General features: G+C 46.6%; 2 protein-coding genes across 21 annotated transcripts in view; one reads left to right on the forward strand and one right to left on the reverse strand.

The window, feature by feature from the left end:
* Positions 1-11,128, forward strand: part of ARHGAP22 (Rho GTPase activating protein 22) — a 256,899-nt gene extending 245,771 nt beyond the window's left edge. For all 15 annotated transcript variants that reach the window (XM_039482020.1, XM_039482021.1, XM_039482018.1 and 12 more), the window contains 2 exons: positions 3,913-4,816; positions 10,424-11,128. In XM_039482020.1, coding sequence (XP_039337954.1) covers positions 3,913-4,816; positions 10,424-10,652 — 1,133 coding nt within the window. In that variant the 3' untranslated portion in view covers positions 10,653-11,128. The remainder of the gene's footprint in view (positions 1-3,912; positions 4,817-10,423) is intronic.
* Positions 11,129-20,310: 9,182 nt separating this feature from the next.
* The window catches only part of MAPK8 (mitogen-activated protein kinase 8), a 137,234-nt gene continuing 130,381 nt past the window's right edge, over positions 20,311-27,163 (reverse strand). For 5 of the 6 annotated variants that reach the window (XM_039480940.1, XM_039480939.1, XM_039480941.1 and 2 more), the window contains one exon: positions 20,311-22,152. In XM_039480940.1, the coding sequence (XP_039336874.1) occupies positions 22,007-22,152 (146 nt within the window). In that variant the 3' untranslated portion in view covers positions 20,311-22,006. Of the gene's footprint in view, positions 22,158-27,163 lie in introns of all 6 variants that reach the window. The other variant, XM_039480944.1, reaches the window with a different exon arrangement.

The raw sequence follows: 27,163 nt of genomic DNA on the forward strand, positions 1-27,163 counted from the left end.
GTAAATTACACCCACTCTCTTACAGAAACCTGTAATGTATACTGTCAGCTACATCATCTCCTCACCCAGCCCTCTGCTTTTATTAGACCCCAAGATAAATCAGAGAGACTATTCTTCAAAAAAGTATGAGGCTGCATAAAATTCATCAGAAAACAATGAGCTGTGTGGCATTGGACGCTCCCTGCTCTGTACAAGTCTCTGTCACAAACGTATAACATTCCCTATCTCTGAAGCACGTCCCAGCATCCAAAGCTTGAAATATCCACCTCCTCAAGGGCCAGCAAAGGTCTCAGATGCTCTCTCTGGCTGCAGTTCTGCTTCAGAGCTGAGGAACAGCCTCCTGCTCCATGGAACTTCAGTACAATCACAGTGGTGCACATCTCAGCAAGACATGTGTAACCAATACAGGGGCTGTGCAACGGGGGGGCAGTTCTGCCGGCACCACCCGACGTCTGGCCCTGAGATGCTAATTGCAAAGTGGCTGAAGTCTGCCCCTTGCTCCGTTCGGTAACTGACTGGGCTCCAAGAGTGTCAGTGGAAGCATGCTACATGCGATGGAATTACTTCAGGTAAAACAGCCTGTGGCAAGTTGGATCACAGACACCCCCTGGGAGATGCCCCCCGATGTGCAAGACTACCTCTGCTCCTGCTTTCCCTGCCAGCTCGGGGCCCTAGCACCCTGTCTTGCTGAGCCAGACACGCCCATCTGCTCCAACAAAGACCTAGGGTCTGAATTACTTGCCCAAAAGCTGCAGGTTTACCTGAAAGCAGCTAACAGAAGTGTGCTTGTCTTTAACACTCAGATGCCCAACTCCCAATGGGGTCTAAACCCAAATAAATCCGTTTTACCCTGTATAAAGCTTCTGCAGGGTAAACTCATAAATTGTTCACCCTCTATAACACTGATAGAGAGAGATGCATGGCTGTTTGCCTCCCCAGGTATTAATACATACTGAGTTAATTGATAAGTAAAAAGTGATTGTATTAAATACAGAAAGTAGGATTTAAGTGGTTCCAAGTAGTAACAGACAGAACAAAGTAATTCATCAAGCAAAATAAAATAAAATGCGCAAATCTATGTCTAATCAAACTGAATACAGATAATGTCACCCTCAGAGATGCTTCAGTAAGTTTTTTCCTCAGACTGGACCCCTTCCAGGCCTGGGCACAATTCTTTCCCCAGGTACAGCTCTTGTTCCAGCTCAGGTGGTTGCTAGGGGATTCTTCATAATGGCGCCTCTCTTCCACCCTTTTATATATCTTTTGCATAAGGTGGGAATTCTTTGTCCCTCTCTGGGTTCCCACCCCCTCCTTCTCAATGGAAAGACACCAGGTTAGAGATGGATTCCAGTTCAGGTGACATGATCACATGTCACTGCAAGACTTCATTGCCCACTTGCCAGCACACAGGTATACAGGAAGACTTACAGGTAAAACACACCCAATCTGCAGTCAATTGTCCTGGTTAATGGGAGTCATCAAGATTCCAGACCACTATTAATGGCCCACACTTTGCATAATTACAATAGGCCCTCAGAGTGATATTTCATATTTCTAGTTTCAGATACAAGAGTGGTAAATTTATACAAATATGATGATCACACTCAGTAGATAATAAGCTTTGTAATGATACCTTACAAGAGACCTTTTGCATGAAGCATATTCCAGTTACATTATATTCACTTATTAGCATATTTTTATAAAACCATAGAGACCGCAGTATCACACAGCCATTCTCATCCTCTGAAAAGGAGCTGCCTTTAGTCTAAGGTCCAAAGGAGCTTCCTAAAGACACAGCGAGTGGGCACCTTGCTTAATTAGCAGGGGACAGTTCTCAGGCCTGTGTTACACACGGGAATAGACTAGATGACCACAATGGTTCCTTCAGGCCTTAAATCTATGAATGGAGGCCTAAGAGGTTAAGGCTCAGCCTGCTATGGGCCCAACTTCAGCTGGGGTGTGTGACAAATACCACTGCCCACTAGTGGCCGGAGGCCAAACAAGATGATATAGGCCATGTTACTAGCAGTAACTTTGACACTTAACTTAAAGGGGAATGTCTCTGAGACCTCGTGCTTTGTTTTGAGCTGCACGTGTTGGGAATATTCCCCAAGCTCACATGGGTGTATAGTTGTACCCACCCCCACTCACTGGGGTGCTCTGCCACGCTCTAGTGGTGGCTGGACCACACACACAGGATGATGAGCCTTTGCTACAGCATCACCTGTCTCAGCTGACAGACCTGAGCTAGAGGGCCCAGGTGATGACGACCCAGGACATGTTATGGAGTTCAGCTGCTGATCATAGTGTTGATACTGTATGTACATTTCCACAGGTTCCTTACTCAGGTGCGCTCTTCTCAGAAACTGTCAAATGAAGTAGAGACTGACTTGAACCAGAATCCTGGGTTCAAATATCTCCAACCTGGAGAAAAGTTGGGATCCCACTCTAAACTTTGCAGCCTGTGACCATATTTGGAAAGAATACATGTCAAGTCCTAAGCAGACAGCATGAGGGATGCTTTGTGTTACTGTCCATTGAGGGCAAAAGATCAGTTGGATATAAATGGTGGAAGGGGGATGGGATTCTGTCTAATATAGCTGCTTTTCAGCTCAAGGAGTGAAGTGGGATCTGGCATTGGCTGCCATCAGACAAGATGCTGGGCTAGATGGACCATTGCTCTGACCCAGTATAGCCGTTCTTATGTTCTGTGTGTGTAAAGAGATACAGAGAAATACTCTGAGACATTAACAATATACATTTAAACATTTTGGTTTCCGTGTTCAAGAAAAGCCCCATTTTAAAGTTGGGGCCCTGAATCCGTATTTAGGTACCAAATAAGTAGTCCAGTTTTTATGTGTTTAGTTCTCCCATCTCCTGTGGACTTCAGTAGAAGTTGTAGGATCTCAGCATCTCAAAATATCAGACCTCTTATTGAGATCCTGTAAATATAGTTGTAAGTATGTATTTTAAGTGCCCATATTTGAAAATTTTGGCTTTATTCTTTATTGATCTTCAACAAAAAAGATAAACTAATTAATGAAATTGCTGTTGATCGCGATTTTCTAATTTATATGGTAGAAAATACTTTGTCATGGGCTTGATGAATGGCGTTTTCTACTAGTTTCTGTTTCACTGCTGAAAAAACGATTAGAACTCACTTATGGATTGGCCATTTGTTAATTCTCTGACAGTCTGTGCAGAGTATTTTGCTCAACATTGATGAGTTAAAGTAGGGAACTCAACTTAAGTCAATAGAGTTATGCCAAAAATGAATCTACCACAGTAATTTAAAAATCTTATTTCTATGGCACTTTCCAAACTGATATGTAAACTAGGGGTGACTTTTGTCTATCTTGAAAGCTACTTCCGAGATTGGGACATCACAGGTGTTTAACACTTCAGGACAGGATTGAAGATCACAACAATTCCATTTGAAACAGAAGTGTAGAAACAGGTAGTTGGATTGAATGGTGCAGAAAGCCATTTGTTCTGCTTGCATATGGGAATCCACCCATCCACCTAACGAATGTACAGGAAAATTACACTGGTGTCAAGCTTTCTCCAGGATTCTTTGCTTAACGGGCAAGGAAGCATGGTGTAGTGGTTAGGGCAGGGGAGAGTGGGAGTTAATGATCTGTTTTGTGGTAACTGGTCTGTGGATCAGGGTCTTCTGTGCCTCATTTCCCCCCTCTCTAATAATGAGAACAATGATACTCACTCCTCTGCAGTCCTTGAAGGAAAGGTGGCCAGAGTCCTTGTTACGTATTGCTTATACAGACCCATTGTGCTTGGTGCTCAAGGACATGCCCCTGCCCTGGAGAGCCCAGGGGTTTCTTACAGACAGGAAATGAATATCCAAGGCCTTCTCGTTTCTCGCATTAAGTTCTTGCCTCCATTCTGTTCCCGCAGGCACCTCGCTGGTCCAGCACTTGATGACGGCATTGATAAGTGAACATGGACAGATCTTCGCCATTTCGCAGGCCGATGCGGCCGGGGTTCAGCCCGAAGCCCGCTCCGTGCTGCAGCGCAGCATGGTGGAGTGGATCTCTGAGGAAGACGGGGAGGAGAGCAGGTCAGAGAAGAGTGCCCCCAGCCCTGCTGACTTGCCTTCTAGCAGTGCCATGGCGCCGGACGCCACGCCCAGCTCGCTGGCGAAAAATGCCCCTCAGGAGCATGGCAGCAAAGCCACCCAGCCTGCCACCAGCCCCAGCAAGAGGGTGCAGACATTACCCACCTGGAAGTACTCCTTCCGGCAACAGGGGGCAAGGTCTGTCAGCCCCAAGCTGGGTAGCTCATCCTTGGACATTCCTAATCTATCCTCCAGCGGGAACTGGCTGATGAATGGACTGTACTCTCTCCGAGGCCACCGCCGGACATCCTCTGGGGAGCGGGTGAAAGACTCAGGTTCATCCCAAAGACTCTCCACCTATGACAACGTCCCCTCCTCCAGCCTCTCCCTGAGTGCACACAGCATCGCCAGCACCGCCTGGTCCACCTCGTCCTGTGAGATCTCTGTCGTTGATTCTGTCAGCAGCTGCCCAGCCTGCCGGGCCAGTGACTCCTCTGCTTTAAGCTCCCTCAAAACGGAATGGGCCACTCAGGGCTCACTGTCGCAGAGCGAGGTCAAGACTGTGGACCTGGAGAACAGCATGGAGAGGTTCGAAATGTGCATCAGCAGCTGCAGCGAGCAGAGTGACCTGGCGGCTGCTTCCAAGGACTCAGCCAAATGCTCCAGGGCGCTGCAGAGCCTGGTTTCAGAGCTAAAGACAGGACTGAGCAAACAGAGGACTGAGTATGAGTCTAGTATCAAAAGGTAACACAACTGTCAGCTGTGCCGGGGATCTCTCACTGCAGCACTGTCCTTGTCTGAGCAACACAATCCTGCTCCAAACAGGGAACAGACCCAGCTCTGTCGCAGTGGGCCTGAGCTGCAGTGTGGGGATTGAGGTTGGCTTAGGAGAAGGGGCTGTGCAGGTTAGATACAGATCTGGATCTGATCCCCCAAAGCTCAGTGGTGGCTGGTTCCAGCTTCGCTCCCATCTCTAATCTCCTACAACTAGCCACGGCTGAAAAGTGAGATTTCCGTCCTGTGGGAAAGTCCAGTGTTTTGTCATTTTCAGTGGACATTGGAGGGGTCTTAGTTCAGTCTGTTGACCTCATGGGGGATGTAGTCCAGCTGGAGAGCCCAGCCCACCGCAGGGGAAAGAGGGCATGAGGCACCTGAACTACTACTCCCGTCAGGCACTGTGGCAGCTCACCCTAACTCAGACTCTCAGCCCAGCCTGAAAGAAAAGGTTTGGTTAAGATATTACCAGTGGAAAATTCCACCCAAATCCATCTTTTCTTGGGGGACGGGGGATGTGATTTTTGACAGAGCCCCATTTGCCGATGAGAATGTGTTTCAGTTGCAATTTTTAGACCAGCCCCTACTTACAACTTAGTTCTTGTACTTTCAAAGCTTAGACATTCTGGGCTGGGGCTCCTCTTTGAGCAAACACACCCATGAGTGCCCCGTCCCTGTGCACGTGAACTGATCTTTGGGAGCTCAAACAAGGTACCCAGGTGCTTGGTCACCTGGTCTTTGCAGGCAGATGTGGGAGTGGGCACAACCTGAGCAAATTCACATGCTGGTTTGAAAACGTAGCCCTCGTATAGAGCCCAGTCCTGCAGGCATTGCACATACACACCTCCTGCAGCTTCAAGGAGAGAGTCTCTCAGGATGCACAAATGTAGGGGCTGCAGGATCAGAAGGGTGTTTTAAAGTGTGTGTGTGTGTGTGTGTGTGTGTGTGTGTGTGTGTGTGTGTGTGTGTGTGTGTGTGTGTGTGTGTGTGTGTGTGTGTGTGTGTGTGTGTGTGTGTGTGTGTGTGTGTGTGTGTGTTTTATAGGGATATTTGCAGGTAAACACATAGGTAAGCATGCATGTGAAATACGTAGGGGAGTTTACAAGACTTGAATGTGCTGTTGCATATGAGACACAGGCTGATGGATGGTGCGGTATTGTTCTATACACGTAGCTCTTATGTAGCACGTTCATCAGTAGAGCTCAGAGCGCTTTGCAAAGGAGGTAAGCATCATTATCTTGGTTTTACAGATGGGGAAACTGAGGCACAGAGCAGTGTGGTGACTTACCTATGGTCACCCAGCAGGCCCGGCTGAACCACAGCTATATGTTCAGGTGTCTGGTGTTAGACTCTAGTAGGTCCAGAAATAGTTGGTGTTGCGTTTTTGTAAACGGTAGGGCCCTGGGTGTTTGAGAAGTATCAGGTAACACTGTTCTGTATTTTATTCACTGAGCTGTTATGTATATGGTGGGTAGGAGCCTCAGTCATGGGCCAGGACCCCGTGTCGTGCTTGGGGCTGTTCACACACACACAACACATGGATTGAAATTGGTCTAGATACAGTGTGGAGTCAAAGCACTGGCCGCCAGTCTACACTGCCTGGGCCTGGGGGGGTGACTGAGTGCCCCCCCCCCCGCTTCTGAGTGCATCTGTAACCATTTGTATAGCTGGGTGCCCACTGCTGCAAGGGGCAGTGGCTCATGCTTGCAGAAGTGGGCATGCAGCCTGGCCGAATTAGATTAATTTTGGCTATGGCTCCTTGCTTTATTTATTTAGGAAAAAGTGATGGATTAAAGCCATTTGTCTAAAAACCTCTTTCCTGGCTGGTGGTTGTGCTTGTGTGGTTCTCAGAGCTCCATCTCAGTAGCAAGATATGTTTTAATGAAGGACTCGGCGCTTTTATTTTGTGGCACAAAGAGAAGAGAGTGTGTGTGAACTCACTGCCTGGGGCAGGGGCAGGAGTCCCTGTTGATGGAAGGGCTGCTATTTACCTGTTGTTTTTTTTTCTCTCTCTCTCTCACTCTTAGTCAGAAGGAGGCAGGTTTTATAGCTGCCCTGTGAGCAATCTGTTCCAGAACAATTTGCAGGTATTATAATGATCAGGCTCCCGCTATTAGAATGCCAGGTGGTAAAAGGACAGCTACAGACAGGACTGCAAAGCAGCGGCTCCTGGAAAGATTCTTTCCTAATGGAAACATCCTGCAGAATGTAATAGGGGTGAAAGCTATAGGGCTGCATAGAAATGTAATAGAGTAATTTCTGTAAACCCCTCAGAAGCTATAGAATTTCAGCTGAGAATGAGACTCTTAGCACAGGCTGGTCAGCTGTCTTATAGAATCGCATGGGGCTGTGTGTGTGTTAATTGGCAATTCAGTTCTATAGGATGGTTAAAAATTCTGTACTAAGGTTTTAGTTTTCTTCTAAATTCTCCAGGGCTTTTTCAAAGCAGAAGCTGAATTTTCTTCCCTAGCCAATCTGCTGGGTGGTAGGAGAACTGCCTTGGTTTGGAGCATTATTTCTTTCAAAACATAGGTGCACATTTCCAGTTATAACTGTAGGACCCTCCAGCGGGCCAGCACTCAATCAGTTCATCAAGGCAGGCAGTGGTCTGCAAGATTTCCTTGGCATTGGGGCCATCTGGGTAGGGAACAGAAAGGGTGCCAGTGGTTGGCCATCTGGCTGTGGAGGAAGACTAGTGTCCTGGCCAACTCTTAGGTCTGTCTGTTATTTTTGATGGGAGCTGCTGGTGGCAAGACTGTGATCCTTAGCTGGAGGTGATGGAACTGCTTTGAAATAGCTTTGTTTCTTTGCATAGAAGAGCTTTCAAAAGATACTTGTGAGCAACTATCCATCCAACCCAAGGAGACTTGGCTGGAGTTTAACTCACACATGAAGCTACAAATGTAGCCCATAAGGAGCCCTGGGTTGCAGTCTACTAGGTAGATGACTGATAGGCCACTGTGTTCTCAGACACAAATGTAGTGGAGATGGAGTTAAGGCTCAGAGAACGTGTTGATAACTTAGGGGTCAAAAACATCATAGGGCTGTTGTTGTGCCAGACTGCCAGTATCCTATATATCCTGGACAAACCATATGGAGTTCAGGTAAGCTTTATTGAATTGGATTAGGTGTCTTGCTGTTGAAAATGCCTTTGTTCATGGTAGTGGTGGAGTGTATGTAATTTTTCTAGGGACTTGACTAATGTAAATGTTAGGACTGTTAAAGGACTTTCTGGCACAATGTGTGTAAAGTGGGTTTCTTAGGAAAAAGCTGGGGAGTGAGGGCCATGCAAATGACCCACTTGGACTCTACCCTTTTGAAGCTAGGCCTGGAAGGAAAACCCATTTGATACTAATCACCTGCTCCTGGAAACACCACATCAAAGTCCCTGAACTGTGTAAAGGGTGGACTAAACTTGTTCTGAGCAGAAGCTGTGATGAACTTGTGACCACAAAGGAAACCCTGAGGATGCAAGTTGAAAGACTGCTCTTGCCAGAGCCCCCGATAGAGTGGTAGTGGTGGTGGTGAGTTCTCGGGTAACCTTATTAGCATGCGTGTAGGTTATTCTATTGCTTTTAATGTGCTTTGTCTGTAGTGCTTTTATCTTCAGAATAAAATAGGCTTGCACAGGAAGAACTGTGTGGTACCCTCGAAGTATTAACAATCCTTGTTATCAGTCTCTGAAGAGAATGCAAACAGATGTGCTTGGGCAGCCTGTCTCTGCAGCCTGGAAGTACCTCAGTCAGCAGGGAGCGAGATGCAGGTCTCCTCCTCACAGAGGTGACAGCTGGGGAGCCGGAAGCATGAGAGTGGGTGCCCGTATTGCAGCACCGAGGGGAAATACAGGTGCAGGTACCCTGAATGGTGACAGTTATAATGATCCCAAAACCAAGCATTGTGCTTGCCTGACTCTGAGGCACAGGGTTTAGATTCACAAGGGTCTGAGTTCCAGTCCTATCTGGGCTGTTGGTTCATGGTGTCGCCTTAGATAAGTCCCTATGGTTTGTCTCAGTTTTCTCTTCTGTAACAGAGTTTTATTCCCCCCTGAGTCACAGGTGCTGTGAAGAGAAGTTCATTGATGTTGGCAAAGCACTCTCTACTCTAGTGCCAGATACCCTAGAAACACCACTGTGGAAATTATTTAGTTTGTGTTCTGAGCAAGATGTGGCTGGTGCAGTGTGATTGACAGATGGGGCCATGTTTAATATTTTTTTAATCCTTATTTAACATCTGCTTCATATGCAGAGCCAGGTCCATCCTGTGCACTGACTGAGGCAGGTGTGCTGTAGGAAAAAATAATCAGTGATCATGTAATTAAAGATTGGATCATTATGCAAAAGCTGTATAGGCTATCTAGCCCTTTTGAGTGCTTGACTTTGCAATCTCAATGTTCTTCTGATATAGGTTTTTTTTTTTTAATCTAACTTCCTAGAGTTATTTTTGCCTTTAAAAAAATAAATGTTTATGCACAACTTCAACAACTCTCCCCCTCAGTAAGATTTACACTCCAGCATTAAAGCGTATGTTTCACCCACTGGAGCAACACTCAGACCTACTTTGGTCAGAAGCACCAGGATTCTCTGTCACATGAACCTGTCACCAGAGGGAGATGCATAATGCCCTATGCCAGGGGTAGGCATCCTATGGCACGCGTGCCGAAGGCGGCACACGAGCTGATTTTCAGTAGCACTCACACTGCCCGGATCCTGGCCACCGTTCCAGGGGGCTCTGCATTTTAATTTAATTTTAAATGAAGCTTCTTAAATATTTTGAAACCTTATTTACTTTACATTTACATACAACAATAGTTTAGTTTTATATTATAGACTTATAGAAAGAGACCTTCTAAAAATGTTAAAATGTATTACCGGCACATGAAACCTTAAATTAGAGTGAATAAATGAAGACTCGGCACAGCACTTCTGAAAGTTTGCTGACCCCTGCCCTATGCTATACCCAAGTCAGCAGTGGGTGACCTGTACATGAGCTGGCCTGTGTTAGAGACAGAGCATGTTTCTGCAGGAGATGCAGCATGACTAAGTGAACGGTATTGGGGCTCCATTCCTATCAGTGGGTAGAGAGCTATGAGTCTTTGCTTAATAAGGGTTCTGAAGGACATAGACTTAATAATGCCAGTTAGTAGAAGTGAGTCTAGAACTCTTGGTTTCCAATGCAGGTTACATTCCTGTAAGTTAAAGGGTATCTTGACAAGGAAAAGCAATGGTATGAAGGAAGAGGAGAGTTGCTTAAATTAATTTTAATTCTAACTAGTGAATGGATTGATTTGTAAATTCTCAGGTTGATTGTCTGCCCACAAAGCCAGTGCTGTAAGTTTGGGGAGGACACACTGTCTTTTTTATACCTAAAAGAGAGGTTGAACCATTGATCAACATACAAAACTCAACTCAATGTAACCTCCCGAGTTAATAGTTGGTACCTCCATAACAAACCCCACTTTTGATGGTATCACATAAGATGTTTGTTCAGGCTGTCATATGGCAAACTTTATATTTCATGGCAATCAGTGGAGCAGTTGTCAAGAGACTAAAATGCTCTTTGTTTTCTCTTGGCTTTAAGAATTGAAGAAACAAGCGCTGAACTGAGAAAACGAGTGACAAGGTTAGAAGAGGAGTTGGACCAGGAGCGAAAGAAATACACAATGCTGGAGATCAAACTGAGGAATTCGGAGCGTGCACGTGAAGATGCTGAAAAGAGAAACCAGCTCCTGCAGACAGAAATGGAAGAGTTTTTTTCGACATTAGGAAATTTGACTGTTGCAAGCCGGGGAGCTAAAGTGCTGAAGTAAAGGAAGCAGGAGTACACCATCTTTTAATTCCAGCACAGGTCATTTTGTTCAGGGTTACTCATGCATCACGAGTAATTTGGCAGAGAGTCCCTGCTCTTAAGGATTTTTGCTATGTTGGTTTGTTTACAGATGCTCTAGTATTCGGGCTATCAGGGAAACTGACTGCTAAAGGCAATGCTTGAAACGGTAGACCCTAGAGCGCAAATGGCTGGGCCTCTCTTTCCTAATGTCAAAGGGACAACTCTGTCACTGCCTTTGGCTTTACTGTGCCACAGACAACAGCAATGCTCCCACCACTGCTGCCATGGCCTAAGCGAGCTGCAGGCAGGCTGGAGCCGAAGGAGCACGCCAGTTCCTGTGGAAGAGACAACACTGCCAACATGGCAGCGGGTTTAGCTCATGTGATGAATCAAGTTGAACTTAGCGGGTTTTCCGTCCTTCATGAAATTTATTTAAAAATCTGCTTGGTGAAAGTTCTTATTCCTGTACTTGGTATTATTTTATGAAGGTGTTTTGCAAAACTAGCCGACAAGCACTTGAAGGCATTTGAAAGGCTGACACTTCATTAGTCACCCAATTTCTAATCCCCCCCCCCCAACTCTGCTGTGCCGAAACTATGACTCTAAATATTATTTGCACCAAATGTGACTTGATAAAATATGTGATTAATAAATACCTTGGAGGGGCAACCCCCCTGGAGCCTGACCTAAACATCTGGCCACAAGCATCCTCTGCAGCCAGGCTTTTCTCTCTCCTTCGTTCTGAAATAATGACTTTACCAATAATTGCAGCAATGGAGCTCAACGTGGGGAGATGAGACAGACAGACAGACAGACAGACTTCTAACCTCCTTGCTGCTCTGTTTTAAATTAATAAGCCCCTGTTAGTTAAAGGCCACAGCTTGGAAACTACCAGCGCAGTTACAGCAGTAGAACAGTTTTGAATGTAGGCCTAAAGGTACCTGACTGACACACTGGTACCTGAAAGCTTCTATTCTCTCAAGGGCTCTAATGCGAGAGAGATTCTGTTCCTCGCCGATTTATCCCAATTCTTGTCTGGGGAACCCCACTCTCAGAGCTAGAGGTGACGAATCCATTCAGTCCTGGGGGTGTCGGTGGCTCTCAACAAGGAGGTTTTTATCAGACACACACACCTCTGCTAAGACATGGAGAAAGGTCACTAGCACCAGCTTTCAACCGATAGTGAGGGGGGCTCAACTGCCCCCGCAGTGCAACACTGTGTGGCCTGACCCCAGAGCCATGTGCAGCCTGCATGGTGGCACTGACTTCACCTGCTGTGTCATGAGCTCCCCTTGGCTGGGGGCAACCGGCACCATTCCGCACTCCGTTCTGCCCCACAGTTTCAGTAGCCTGCGTAGGAGGCTAAAAGGAGAGGGTCAGCACCACTAGCCCCCACGGGCTGGGTGAGCTGGCCCTAGGGGTGCGTTAGGCTAGAGTTCCAGTGCTGGGGCTGCTGTAGGATTTTCAGAGCTGCCCAGGGTGTATCACGCTCTTGAGTTTCCTCTCCCTACCAGGCTGTTCCAAGTCTTGATGGATTTACATTTAGCTACCCCTGTGCCATCCCAGCCTTCCCCCCTGGAACCAGCAGCGGCCTGCTTTTCTCCATGAGCTAAGCCAGGCTGCTTTGTTTCCTTTGGGCTCATGTGCACCTACTGCACATCCATCCCATCATTCCCCTTTCTTCCCACAGTGACAAACGTGGCAAATGAGCTAAGCAAAGTGAAACCCATTTCTCTGCAAAACACTCAAACCTTGCTAGGCTCTGGCAGGAGGGCAGGTTCTGTTACCATGGTGAGTACTTTAAAATAGTGACTCTCAATCTTTCCAGACTACTGTGCCCCTTTCAGGAGTCTGATTTGTCTTGTGTACCCCCAAGTTTCACCTCATTTAAAAACTACCTGCTTACAAAATCAGATCTACAACTACAAGTGTCACAGCACTTTGTTACTGAAAAAATGCTGACTCTCATTCATCATAGAATTATTAAATAAACCACTAGGAATATACTTACTGTACTTACACTTCACTAAAGCAGTATAAACAAGTCAGTACCTGTATGAAATGTTAGTTTCTACTAACTTTGCTAGTGCTTTTTATGCATAGAGCCCTGCAAATCTGCAGCTATCTGCTTTATATCTGCAGACCAGATACAAATTTTGTATCCACGCAGGGCTCTATTTATGTAGCCTGTTGTAAAACTAGGCAAATAGCTAGATGACTTTATGTACCCCCCGGAAGGCCTCTATGTGCCCCTGGTTGAGAACTGCTGCTTTAAAACATGGCTCAGTGTGAAATGGCTGATGTAAACAGTCACACACACCCCTCCCCTGCCAGCACTGGCCTTTTCACACCCAGCCATTGCCCCAGCACAGTGCTATAAACACTGTCAGCCAGCTGCTTGTTCCTGGGAGTAGCCTGCCATCTGCAGGGCCTTGGCAATTGTTTCATCTGACTCCATTCAAGCCAACTGACACACACCCAGGGGAATTTGGATTTTTTAAAAAGTGGATCCTATGTATAAGTAACATTTGAAGTGGCTCCTTGGTTATTTCAGGCCACTTTTCCTACAACACCATCATAAAACAAATCCCTACTGTGACTAGACAGCAAGGGCAGGAAGGCTACAGATACCAGCATCTCCAGCGACAATCAAGGAGACCTCTCCATTGCATCTGCCCAGCTCACTGGATCAGTAACGTGAGCTGGAGAGTTTCCTCTCAATGGCACTTGATCCACAGACATAGCAACCAAATTGTCTAAGTTACATCTATGGCCCCCATCACTGCAGTAACTTGGCACTGCCCCGTCCGTCATGCATTTATCCTCCCACTGCCCTGCTGGACAGAGAGGCTAAGTGACTTGTCCAGGGTCGCATAGGAAGGCTACGGCAGAGCAGGGAACTGAAGCTCTCTCCCCCAAATCCCGCATGACCCATCCAGTCTCCCTCCGTTACTCTTTGGCACCTCCATAGCAGCCTCTGTTACATGAAGTGGTGGTTTCACTTACACAAGTCAGACTGGGCTGACAAGGGATTCAGGGAGCCAATACTGTCCCCTGCTGGCTACCATGTGCATAAACTTCTGTTTAATACCTACTGTCCAGGCCCTATATAGCACTTTAGATTGGTAAAGATGCCGCTAACCCTTACGGTTGCACAGAACACGTTCAGTTCACTCTGACGGTTAACCACTGCAGCAGCGTCTGTCAGAGGCTACAGGCCATTTGGAACCCTAGCAGGACAAGCTGCTCAGTGGGTGTTAACACTGGAGCCTAACAATGGCAATTTCAATGTTAGCATTCATGGCTGATCAAAGCATGCAAGAAAGAGGAGCATTTTTCTGTGCATTTCTATGCCATCTAACAGCTGTGGTGTTGCACCTAGGGAGGTACTACCACTTCCTTCCTCTTTCCCCCACGCATTCCTCTGTGCCTACTGGAGCCAAGACCCTACCACAAAAAGAAACATCTACAGACTGGGGGAGCGTGGGGAAGATTAGCTCCTACTGAGGTTTGCATGAGGCTGCTGTTCTAGGCTTTCATGCTCCAGGGACATTAAGGAGGCAGCCTGGTTTATTCAATTTTTTGGGGTATCCATACATGGCAGAAGAGCCAACAGCTCTATTTATTTCACCCTGACAGCTGCAGCAGCTTCATGAAGAGTTTTGCCCCTTCATCATCAAGACTCTTATGCAGGTGCTGATCCTGTGTTAGGACAACCCCCAACGAATTATCTGGCTTTGGCCCAGCGGTGAGTGGAGCCTATTCCACAAGGGACAAACTCATTGTTACAATACTCCAGAAGATGCAGGCCTGCCCTTGCAATGGAGTGCGCCCTCCCCCAGCTTTTCTTGACCACCGTCCCATGCACAAAACTCCCTTCTACCCCCACCTAAAACAGGAGGCCACTGCACAAAGGCAACAATGGGGGCGGGAGGGGGGGGAAAGAGAGGCAGGAAATGAAGCAAATACAGGAATCTGCAGGAGGCAACAAAGCCTAGCGGCTGCAACTCAGGAAAGAGGAATGTTCCTGGGGTCCCAGGGCTGAATGGAGACACAGCCAGTGGCAGAGCGGCTTTATTCAGTTCTTGGCTTGTGATGTTTCTAGTGTGTGAAGCAGCATCATTAGAACACTGGCAGCCACTCCTAGAATTAATGACATTTTAAACACGTTTAATACTTTGAAGAACTACAACCCTCCCCAAAAAAAGCAAGGCTCATTGTTCATGCAAGAATCTATCCCCTATCTTTATAGCAGAACTTGTTATATTCAAGGGAAAAAAATGTCTAAACCAAAGAACCCCTACACAAAGTGGCAAGATAAACATGCGCTTCCTGTTGAAGATTTCTTTAGCGTTATTGAGAAGCCCAGCCTGTTAATGAACTGAGATCAGAGCAGAAATTTACAAGGGATCTTTGTCAGATGCCAGTAGGCCCACTTCACCCTCCCCATCCCCAGCTGAAGGGAGAGCAAAGATGATAAAATCAACAGCAGGTGCTACAATCGCCAAGGATTCAAAGCACGGCTGGATTGCAAAAACACAATGTTTCAGCTAGACCACAGCCACATACATTCCCTGACTGGAACTATTTGACTAGATGTAACGAAAACCAAAGCCACCTATACCCAAAGCCTCAGGCTGAGCTTACATTGTCACACCTGCTGTCAACATTAGTCAACTACATAGCACCTGCTAAAAAATTATTCTAATGCTATTGCAATTAAACAACAGTCATCATTAAGTTACCAGAGTTTCCTCAGGGGACATGCCGACAATACAGCTGTCCCCATACACTTTACTCAGGTGACACAGACTAGATTAATGGTAATTTACATTTACAAGGTACCTTTCCCTCTGGAAATGCTCTACCCATTATAGACATACAGCAGTGGCTGTAAGAAATCTCTCAGTTTAAATAACTCTCCCAGGGTGTGCGGGAGAAGCAGAGTTGCATTAAGATAGGGGACTGATTTCATATGCCGACTTTCCCGTGGCACCATCACAGGGATCTCTCACAGCACTGCAGGGAGCGCCAGGCACCCAGAATATTTGAGAAGCTCTCAAAGAGGCCGGTCTTGCTGTCCCCTCTCCTGTTTGGGCTTCCCAAAGAGTGGGCTGGAGTGTGAGAATGGGCCTTGCACAAACCTGAAGCCCTGGGCCTACCTTGCCTAAAATGGGAGCCTGAACCCCTGGAGCCGCTGCCTGGGAGAGCAGTAGGGAAGCCCCAGGAAGCCTGCTAGAGGTGGTGGCAGGTGGAGGGAGCGGTGACCCAAAGACCCTTACTGCACTGTCCAGCATCAGGGTCTGTGTTGTGTCCAGTGTCCACTCCAGTCAGGAGCATGGCTGCAGGTGCCACCTTCCATCTGCTGCACGGCCATCTTGTGTCACTCCTCTGGAGGAGGAACCATTTGCCCCCAGAGCCAGCCTTTCAGATCCAATGTCTCCACCCCTGCCCTGACCAGGACACACTGCCTTCTCCCCACTCAACAGGAGACGCTGTTCCCATACAAGACACTTGACAGAGGAGGGTGAAGGAGGAGTTGCAGAAATGCCTTTGGTTCTCTCCCCAGCCAAGTGCAGGGACAGTGCGGCGGAGGGGGAGATGCAGTCTGAGGCCACAGCAGAGCATCAGAGCCTGAATCACACCAGCAGGCAGATCTCTGACCTCCAACACTGGAACTCTCCTTGGGAGAGCAAGGAGTGCTGGGAAAGCCAAAACAGGTGGGAGAGGGAGGGGATGGTGCATTCCCCTGTTGCCAGTGACAGACAGGTCTGACTGTACACTCAAGCAGGCTGACATATCCACCATGGAGAACAGAGACTTCCCCCAAACGACTGAGGCAAATAAATGGCAACTGTCCTATGAAGTCCACCACGTAGTGCTTTAGAGCCCCAGAGCTGCAATGAAGAAACACTAACTACAGAGTGGTCATCAAACAACTTTTATCCTTTTTTATTTAAAATATCATTATAACCAATTGACATACTAGATAGCAATGTATACATTCCAGTGGTGCACGTGTAATGACCAATGGCATGGATGATAAAAACCACAATGATCTCAGTATTTCCCCACAGTGGCTTATTGGGAAGGGGTAGAAAGGAATAGGGGAGGGAAGGGTGGCAAGTGGGAAAGAAAACTAACTGTAATTTTTCCATATTTAAAAGGTGTTCCTTCCCCTCCACACTTCCCAGGACAGAATGCACTTCAGGGGGGCAGGAGGAGTGATCACGAGAATTCAGCCAGTTTTGCTCAACTTTAGTAGTAAGTTAAAAGTTTAAGAACTCTCAAAAATAGACTCGATATTGGGCCTACAAAAGTAATTCATCTGTATGCAAAGCTTACCAAGAATGATTCCTTTTGTAAAATGTAAAGGATGGACTGATATTACTAGTAAGTTATTTTTACCTACAAAAAACAGACTACAGTAATAAATTCACCAATTTACATCTAACACAATTTTCTGGATGTACATTATTGTACGTGAGCTATATATTACACATGAACATTATACGGGAAGTATACATGATACATACTTACTGATATTGTCTCAACATTGGCCGATAGGTTGGGCTTTTGAAAAAGGGAAATGTACTTTCTATTTCACATTCAGGGTAGATCCAATAGAGGAGGTTAGCTCTGTTTACTCGAGGAAGCAGAGAAAGTTTGTGCGAGGTAGTTCAATAATAAATTAGTTTCACTTTTTAGCAGTGGGAGTGGAAATGTGTGAAGTTAACTTTAGTCAAAGAAAATTTCTGTAATGCAGAGAAATGTAAGATGGGGGGAAGCCAATAAAATGTCTTACTGAGACTCATTTAAGAGCACTTACATAAGAGCAATTAAGTGAGCTGGAAAGTTTGAAAAGAGTTACAAATACAACATATTCCTCCATTCAGAACCTCTCAAGCCTTATTGAAAAATGCAGATGACCTCTAATTCATCTCCATTCTCCCGTCTTCCAACTTACTATAACTATGTAGGGAAACTTAGGTCAACTGAAACATTAATGGGAACATACAAAGAGCTAACACAATAAAAGAAACCGCTATAAAGCAGGTTAGAAAAATACTCAGATATTGGCAGTCCATCCTGGACTACTTCAGTGACTCAAGTCATGAAAACCAGACACAAACTGGAATGTTCTCATCCTCCCAAATGTTCTGAATTGACAGTATCTGAAATATGGTGGGTAAGGGACTGTTTGTGTGTATTACTAGTATTTTTGATGGTTTATAGTAGTGTATCTAAGTTTGAGATGTGTGCATTGTATGTTTAGTGTGGGACCAGCAGTGTCATGTGTAGACCAGAGACTGGCCTGTCAAGTGCTTAGATCTTGCAGTCTAACTTGGAATGTGTTCATCTGGGGGCCAATGCTGCTATTACAAATCTACACATCTAACTTCATTGTTCTACTTACTTGTGTAGTATACCAGTAGAGGGCACTGTCACCATAACCTGTAAAATCAAGGCTTGCTCTATCCTAAACAAATTCCTTGGCATTTCATAGATAATTTGTACAGCTATTCTTTTGTTTTGTGGGGATTTATACCATGAAAGCTGCTATCCCATATACAGCAACTCTCTTCTAATTTAGATCCCCAAGCTGAAAAAGTTACCCTGGGTCAAAAAATTGGGCCGTTTACCCGAATTAGTTATTGGTGGCGACTGAGCCTAACCAAGCATATAGGGTTATTGAACCAATCAGTATTGTTGTGTGATTTAAATGGACTTCAGCTGACTTAAACACACAGAAGTTTATATAAGATGAGAAAGATAAAGACAGTCTGGCTCCTTGTGTTGCATTGAGTGAAGTCCTCAACACACAAAACGGGTAGAAGCACAGGCAAAGGCAGTACAAACTTCTCCCACCAGTGTGTTTAATACTGACCTGAAAGGACCCACTTCTAGGAGTTGTCTGTTCAGTCCTGGGACTTGTTGCAACTAGCCAGAAAGTGAGAGAATTCATACAGTTCTTAGTGGGCGGTATCCACCTCAATTTACATAGGACATTAGATGTGGGTCACTTTCATTCACTACGGTACGTCCACACTACCCGCTGGATCGGCAGGTAGCAATTGATCCATCGGGGATTGATTTATCGCGTCTCGTCTAGACGCGATAAATCAATCCACGAATGCTCTGCTGTCAACTCTGGAACTCCACCAGGGCGAGAGGCAGAAGCGGAGTCGACGGGGGAGCCGCGGCCGTCAATCCCGCGCTGTGAGGACGGGAGGTAAGTTGATCTAAGATATGTCGACTTCAGCTACGCTATTCTCGCAGCTGAAGTTGCGTATCTTAGATCGATCTCTTCACCCCCCACCCCCACTGTAGACCAGGCCTACTAGTCTGGGCTAGACTGCAGCTGGAGTCCTAGAGGTGGAAAAGCTGTGTATCTTTTAGCACGGACTGTTGCAATGGAAACATTATGGAACTATTTATCAAAATAATAAACCAAGTTCAATGATACTTAGCACATCAGAAAGTATAACGTGTATTGGATATTAGACATCTACCTACATAATGTGAGAACAGCAACGGACAGGACAATTCTAGCTAGCCACCTGCTTACTGTTTGCATCCGTATGCAATTGTCCTTGAAATATAAAATGAATTTCGCTGACTAAAAAGAGAATTCAGACTAGCAAACTGTTGCAATGGCTTAGAACTGCAGAGCTCTAACTTTGCCTGACTGAGCAGGCTTCACTGGAAATTTCCCAGGAGCCTGCAATGGGCACCTAATTTGCATAAAATACAGACCACAATAATCTGAATACTTATTGGAAAGGTGGGACCCAGGACGACTATGGGTGCTGGCATACCCCATTCTGACTGAAGTGGTCTCTTGCTCTCTGAATGATCTCTTCACTTCCAGTACCTACTGCGGGTGGCACTAGAGAAATTGAAGACGGGAGGGGAGGAGGAGTCAATAAAATGTCTTATTTAAATGTTCTTAAATGAGTTTTAGTAAGAGCAATTAAGTGAACTGGACTCTAAGATGGGTGCGTGCGTACCAGAGATGACGACCATTCTCGAATTCAGCTAAAACAAGAATGATTGGGGCCAAATTCTGCTCTGTTACACTGACATAAACCAGGAGTAATTTCATTGCTTGTAACTGAGTTACTCTCGATGTATACACCAGTGTACCAGAACATAATCTAGGTCTATATAACGATGTTCTCCTGTAATATAGGACTAAATATGGTTGGCTTTATGTCACAGTTTAAAATTCGATAGACACAAAATAAACTGCCCTGTTGGTCCAAATACAACAAGAAAAAGTATGCTATGCTCCAATACCCATTGTGTGGCCTATCAGCTTTCAGGTAACATACAGTTTGGTGGGGTTCTGTACAAATAATTGCCTTAATAAGTGTGTGTTTTAAAGCTCACTACTGAAATATCTGATATAAGTGAGAACAGCAAAACTACACACCATCACTTCCCAGTGGTCTAGCCAGGCAATGAAAATAAAACTTTGCACTTTAACAACTGACTGTCAGCTTTCTTGGAGACATTACCATTTCTTGCAACCCCGTCTTATTTTTTTTAAAAGTCTAATTTCTGTTAGATATTGAAAACAGTAAAACATAATTGGGGAAGAAAGTGGGTAAAGGCAATTTTTCCTCTTCCAATTATAAATTTAAAAAGGATATTTATTCTATTTATCCAACAAATTCTAAAGGAACAGACATTGAGCAGTATGTTTCATTCTTGGATAATCTCAATAGCTATTTCTATTCATTCTCTCAGGCTTTGTGCCTGGCAAGACTCCTGTGCTTTTCTTTTAAAAGTTCATTTTTGTAGGTGTCACTAATTTAAACCCCTTTTCACATTTTAATTCACTACACAAAATATTTATCTACACAAGGCAATCAATATAGTTTAGGTTCTTGAGAAATCTGCTCTTTTCAAAGGAATAAACTCTGGATGATTGTTTTACTCATTCATAAAGTCAGTCAGTCACACACAAATCATTCTGTAAATATAAAATGTAAACAGTTAACATAGTTCTGTAAGGATCAGCACCATTTTACATGACTACTTAGCAACTGATCTACATGTTTGGTTTTTTTAAAGAGAGCATTGACAGCAGGGGCTTCAATGCTGAAAGATACTGAATATTCATGGCTTTAAAAGAACCATTATTAAGATTTCTGCTTTGCTGGTCTGATAGTGAAGTGAAAGAGAAAAACTATTTATCCAGCACTGCTATTTCCCCCCATTACCATGGCATATATTGCTCTCAATGCATTAGCTACAGAAATCTTACAACCTGAGGTTCTCCCACCAGTGATTGGTTTACAGGAATCAGTTACTTTGGGTGAAGAAAGAGTGGTCAAAAAGCTGGAGTTTTCCACACATACACCCAGCCTAGAACTGCTCTATCCTAACACGGAAAATAAGAAGGAAATTAAATGCCAAAGAACCACCTGCTATGTGTATGCAGAACTATAGCTATAGATCTCCCTGTTGGCAATCTAGATACCCTGGGTATACCTTGTTTTGGGTGTACAAAAACAGCCTAATAGCTAGTAGAAGTAAACAGTTTATTTGCATTGCAGTGTATTATTCATGAAGTATCCTCCTTGAGATCATAAGCTTCAGCATGCCACAGTTCTGCCACCATCTCCTTTTGGCAGGCTGGATACTTCTGCAGCTATAAAGATATGCTTTGCTTTATATTTATATTGCCTCTCAGATGAGGTGACTTTGTCAAGGGTCATAAACGGTTTTCCTAATGAAACTCACTAACTGCTGCTTTTATTCAATTGTTATAGGCAAGAAGACAGAATTAACGGATTCTGTGTTCACTGCGACCACTACAGTAGCTACACCCAAAGCTATAACAGGCTACAATGTATTATTTTCTCTTGCACGTGGGTAAGACAAGTGACCAAGCATATAACTTTGAAGGATAATCATGAATAAAACATTTGGAAAAACTTCTAATAAAAAAAATTGAAAAACCTATAAAATCTTAAATAATACATGATACGGTAGAGACAACATTAATATGTGCTTTGATCAAACAAATCTTACAAATTCAGTAAAAAAAGATCAGCAGCATAATAGTAAAGCAAATATGCAGATTTTTTAAAACCATGATACAATTATCAGGTTTAATATTTTACAGAGTTAATTACAGCAAAAAAAAATACATTTTTTGTGGCTGCTTTTAACACAACTTACAGTTTAAAATTACAGCACTTTAAAATGAATCCTACAATTATTTTTGAAAAAACACTCAAAAATAATACCACTGATTTTCTTAAAGGTGCCCTATCAATGACTAAAGGACTCCCCTTCCCTCCCCCCTAAAAGACCAAGTAGTCATCTACAGCAACCCAGAGGTCCAGCGGATGTTTCCAGACTGCTGTCAGTATCAGAGGCCAATGTTGGATCTGTTGACATTGAAGACACATCATTGACAGATGATGATGAAGACGGATGTTGAGAACCATTGATCATTGCTGCACCTGTGCTATGAGAAACAAAACAGCAAATCAGTTGCAGATACAGTTGCATGGTTTATTACTTGCATTAGTATTTTTCTCTCTAGGGGTCATTAGTTTTTCTTGCCCCTCAAGAAGCTGCTAAGAGAGTTCTTGGAGTCCATTATCAAATAAGATTTGAGGATTTTTTATTTAAGTGAAGGGTTATATTTCTGAACCATTAATCTATGCCAAAAACCATGGGACTTCCATAAAAGGATGCTTGTAAATCTGAGCTAAAAACACTTCCAGCTGAGTGCCAAATTCACAAGTGTGGCTGAGAGAGAAAAGAGGTAATGGCAAGTAGTTCTACACAAGCCTGAGAAGATCTTCAAAAACCCTAAAAGCAGGCTCCTAACTATACACTTAGGCCTAAAAGTGGCTGAATTTTCAGAAGTTCTGAGCATTCCTCAGCTCCATGACCTCAGTGGGAACTGCTTCAGGCTCAATACTTCTAAACTTCGGCCACCTGAGAAAATCGTGGTGTTGGAGTCAGGACTCCTGGTGCTTTACTCACTTTGAGGTGCTCAAGATTACATAGGGAGACAATGGCAGTTATCCCACCCTGTGCCACAGATCCTCCAACCATGGAAAGGGGGTACTCTAATGACCAGCTGTATTTTATACAAAAATACAAGAGTGGCTTCTGAAGGCCTCTCTGCACTTTCTTGTTTAGAAACTAGTTATTCAGGCAAACAATACGAGTGAGATATTTGATCTCAATATTTAGTAGACATTAAATGCAAGTGTTAAAGTATACTTTTATAGTAGCTATGCAGGGATGTAACTTAGTTACAATGAGCATTTTAAAAGCAAATTCAAGAGGAAAGCAACTTGGTATTATACAGTTACAAGTCCCAGTCTAATCATGAGCTATTGAACTGTGGCAGTAAAGTTACTAAAAAAAATAATGGGCTTCCCAAGAGCAGGATACAAAAAATTAATGTCAGGTAGTGAGGAGCTGCTGATGGGAGAGAATACCACAGACAATAAAAAGGGGTATTTCATGGAGCAGTGTCAGGAGCCCCAAAATTAAAAGTCAAGAGAAGAGCTGAGGATGGGAAAAGACGGTTACTCACCTGTAGTAACTGTTGTTCTTCGAGATGTGTTGCTCCTATCCATTCCAGTTAGGTGTGCGCGCCGCGCGTGCACGGCTCTTCGGAAGATTTTTACCCTAGCAACTCCGGCGGGCCGGCTGGGCGCCCCCTGGAGTGGCGCCGCTATAGCGCAGGATATATACCCCAGCCGGCCCGTCCGCTCCTCAGTTCCTTCTTGCCGGCTACTCCGACAGTGGGGAAGGAGGGCGGGTCTGGAATGGATAGGAGCAACACATCTGGAAGAACAACAGTTACTACAGGTGAGTAACCGTCTTTTCTTCTTCGAGTGATTGCTCCTATGCATTCCAGTTAGGTGATTCCCAAGCCTTACCTAGGCGGTGGGGTCGGAGGTAGATGTCGCAGAATGCAAACTGCTAAGCCAAAGGCTGCATCAGCTCTGGACTGTTGGACCAAAGAGGCAATGGTCTGGATAGAGGACCAGGTAGTAGCACGACACATCCCCTGGAAGGGTATGTGAGCCAGGAAGGCAGCAGAGAAGCCTGAGCCCTGGTGGAATGTGCAGTAAGGTGGCGCTATGGAACATGGGCCAAAACACAGGAGGTGCGTATGCACAACATCATTGAAGATGAAATCCTCTAGGAGGAGACAGGTATGCCCTTCGTCCGGTATGCCGGTACGATGAAGGTTTTGGGGGCGTTACGAGAGGGCTCTGTCCGCTAGATATAGATTGCAGACGCCCTACGGATGTCAAAGGAGGGCAATTGTTGCTCTCCACCGGAAGGAAGATATCCTGGTAGATATAAAAGGCAGACACCTCCGTAGGGAGGCAGGTCGGACGTGGTAATAACTGCCCTTGTCCTTGAGGAACACAGTACTTCAAGGAGCATGTTGACATTGGCTCGAGTAGGGCAGTCATAAAACTGGGTAGAACCAGAATGAAGAGCCAGGTTTATGGCGGGGCCCCACTGGGGGGGTGTATAAACGCTCCAAGCCCTGTGGGACCAGATGGAATGGAGCGGGATCTCGGCGGGAGAAACATTGCGCGTTTCGGAGCAGCATGAGAAACGCTTCCACTCGGCCAGATACTTGAACCGAATGGACGATTGTCTACCACCCCGGAGAATCTCGCAGAACCGAGGCCGAACAACGTAACTCGGATCGGTTTAGCCACGCAGGAGTCCTGCTGTGAGGTGCCGGGATTACAAGACCGGGTGGTGAAGGTTGTCGTGATTCCGCGTCATGGGGTCTGTGCCAAAAGGGTTGCTACCGACAGGCGTAGCAACATGGTGTGCCAGTGCTGCCCAGGTTACACTGGAGCGATCCCGATCAGGGGCGCTCTGTTCCTGCGGAGTGTGAGCAGGACCTCGTGAACCAGTGGGGACAGTGGACAGCGCACGGCAGATGGCTGATCCACGGCCTCAGGAAATCCTCCAAGACCGAGCCTGGGGAGAGGCCTTGGAACGAGGAGAGTTTCTCTCTCTCTGTCCGTTCTCGCGAGAGCGAGGAGGGCTATGCGGGGGAAGACCCACTTCTGGAAAACGGAATAGATAAAGACGGGAGGAAACCACCACTTGTGAGACAGGAAGGATCTGCTGAGACGATCCGCCAGCTGAATCGCCTGGTACACAAGGCAGACTGCTCTCAGCTCTCGGACATTGATGTGGAAGGCCAGGACTTGCGCTGACCGAAGGCCGTGAGTGCGAAACTACACCAGGTGCGCACCCAGCCGAGAGATGGGCTGTCTGTCATGAGGGACCCCGAGGGGTGAATGAAACAGCAACCCCGGATACACCGGGGAGGACGCCGACTCCCGGTTGAGGGAGCCTAGGCTGCTCGGGGGGAACGAGACGACCACGAGTATGCCACCTCTGCCCGGGTGGCACACCCAGGTGAGCCACGATTGAAGTGAACAGAGGCGAAGCCTGGTATGTTTGGCTGCAAACGTGTAGACAGCCATGTGACTCAGGAAACCGAGGCAAGAGCGAGCCCAAGTTGGCGGGAAGGTCCGTCGACCTTGTACAATTGTTACCCTCGCCTGAAACCAAGGCTGATGAAAGCAGGCTCTGGCGAGTCTGGAGTCCGGGGCGGTCCCAATGAATTCCTTTCCCTGTATGGGAATCAGAGTGGATTTTACTATTGATCATCAGGCCTAGACACAGGAATAGGTTCGTGTCGATGCCCATATGACTGGTACTTTGGGCCTGGGGGTTCTTCGAATGAGCCACTCGTCTAGACATGGAGAACGTGTATCAGACGGTGGTGAAGAAAGGTGGTGACTACAGCCATGCACCTTGAATACCCCTGGGCTGCATAGAGGCCAACCGGGAGGGCCGTATACTGGGAATAACGATTGTAGGCCCCAAACCGAGGGTACCTTCTGTGTGGAAGAGAAAAGGCAACGTGAAAAACACGTGCCCTTCATATCGAGGGCGGCGTACCAGCCTCCGGGATCCCAGGATGGGATGATGGTCGCCCTGGGTACCATGCGGAACTCATCTGCATCGTGACTTGCTGAGTTCCTGCAGGCCTAGGATAGGTCTGAGACCTCCCTTCGCTTAGGGGAATAGGTTTCGCCCTTAGGTACCTCCTGTACAGCTCCGATGAGGAGGAGCGTCCGCACCTCTTGCCAGAGGAATCGCTCGTGAGAGGGGTCCTTAGGAGGGGCGAGGATGGGAAGGCTTTTGCCCCATTGGTGGTCAGAAGGACCCTAATTCTGGCTCCTTTGGGGTGCGGATTGATGGCCACGACCGTGTAAGCCACGCCCGCTGGCCATGTCCCGACCTTGTCAAGGCGTAGGGTAAGAGCAGAGGTTGGGGACGGAAACGTCGGCACTGAATTACCGGCGTGTGCATGCCGAGAGAGAGCAAAGTGACCCTGCTGCCCTTTAGGTTCTGCAGCCTAGGGCCAGCGTTGTCAGAGAACAGGCCTGTGCCATTGAAGGGCAAGATCTGTATAGCGTGCTGCAGCTGCGAGAGAAGGCTCGATAACTGGAGCCCTGAAACGTGCCGCATGGCAACACCCGAGGCCAGAGTCATGGCAGCGGAGTCAGCTGCGTCCAACGAGGCCTGGAGGGAAGCTCTCTCCAGCTCCATCTTTTGCTGCAGGAGGGCCTCGGGAGTTCCGAAGAACCGACTCTGAAAATTTGCCCACCGCCACCCACAGTAGCGGATAAGCAGGGCTTGCTGGTGCGCTACACGAAGGTGCAGGGCCCCCTCCGGGTACATCGTATGGCCCAGTAAGACCACATGCCCAGCCTCTTTGGATTTAGGGGCTGGTCGCATTCCAATCAGAGGAGGGCCGGAGGGGTATGTTCCTGCCCCCGCCTCATCTGGGGAGGAGGAAGAAGAAAGGCCCGGGAGAAGCGGGTCCTGTGTGGGCTCGAGCTCCTGGACAACCTCCTGATCCGGTGGGATCTGGGAGCCTGGTGCCGAACCGGGGGTTGCTCTGTACCGGTCGGACGGGGACGACTAATTGTCACCTCTGGCCCCCAGAGCTCGGAGGGAATGGAGCGAGATGGGATCACCGGTACGCCTCTGGCGTGGTAGTACACCCATGGCGTCCAGAATGACCACTGATAGGTCTCCTGGAAGACCCTGGAGGGCACATCGGAAAACAGAGTGCTACGCATATGAAGTGTCCGCACGGGACGACACTGATGCGTGGCTGGATGGCCCTGGAGGAGCAGCAAGCTCTTGGTAGAGTCTCCGTCTGTAACTGACGTCGCTCGATGCGGCACCAGGGATCGGTACCGGTAGACCGACCAGTACCGAGAACGGGACCTGCCACCGAAGCTGTGCCGGGCGGTCGACCGAGGGTGCGAGGCTCGATGATCAGGAGTGGCTACGAGTGTCCCGGTGCCTGGGGCTTGATCGGTGCTGAGTGTCCCGGAACGGCGAACGGGATGCTGACCGGTGCCGCGAGCACTACTGGTACCAACA

The sequence above is a fragment of the Mauremys reevesii genome, linkage group 7, assembly GCF_016161935.1.
Source record: "Mauremys reevesii isolate NIE-2019 linkage group 7, ASM1616193v1, whole genome shotgun sequence".
NCBI classification, from domain to species: Eukaryota; Metazoa; Chordata; order Testudines; family Geoemydidae; genus Mauremys; species Mauremys reevesii.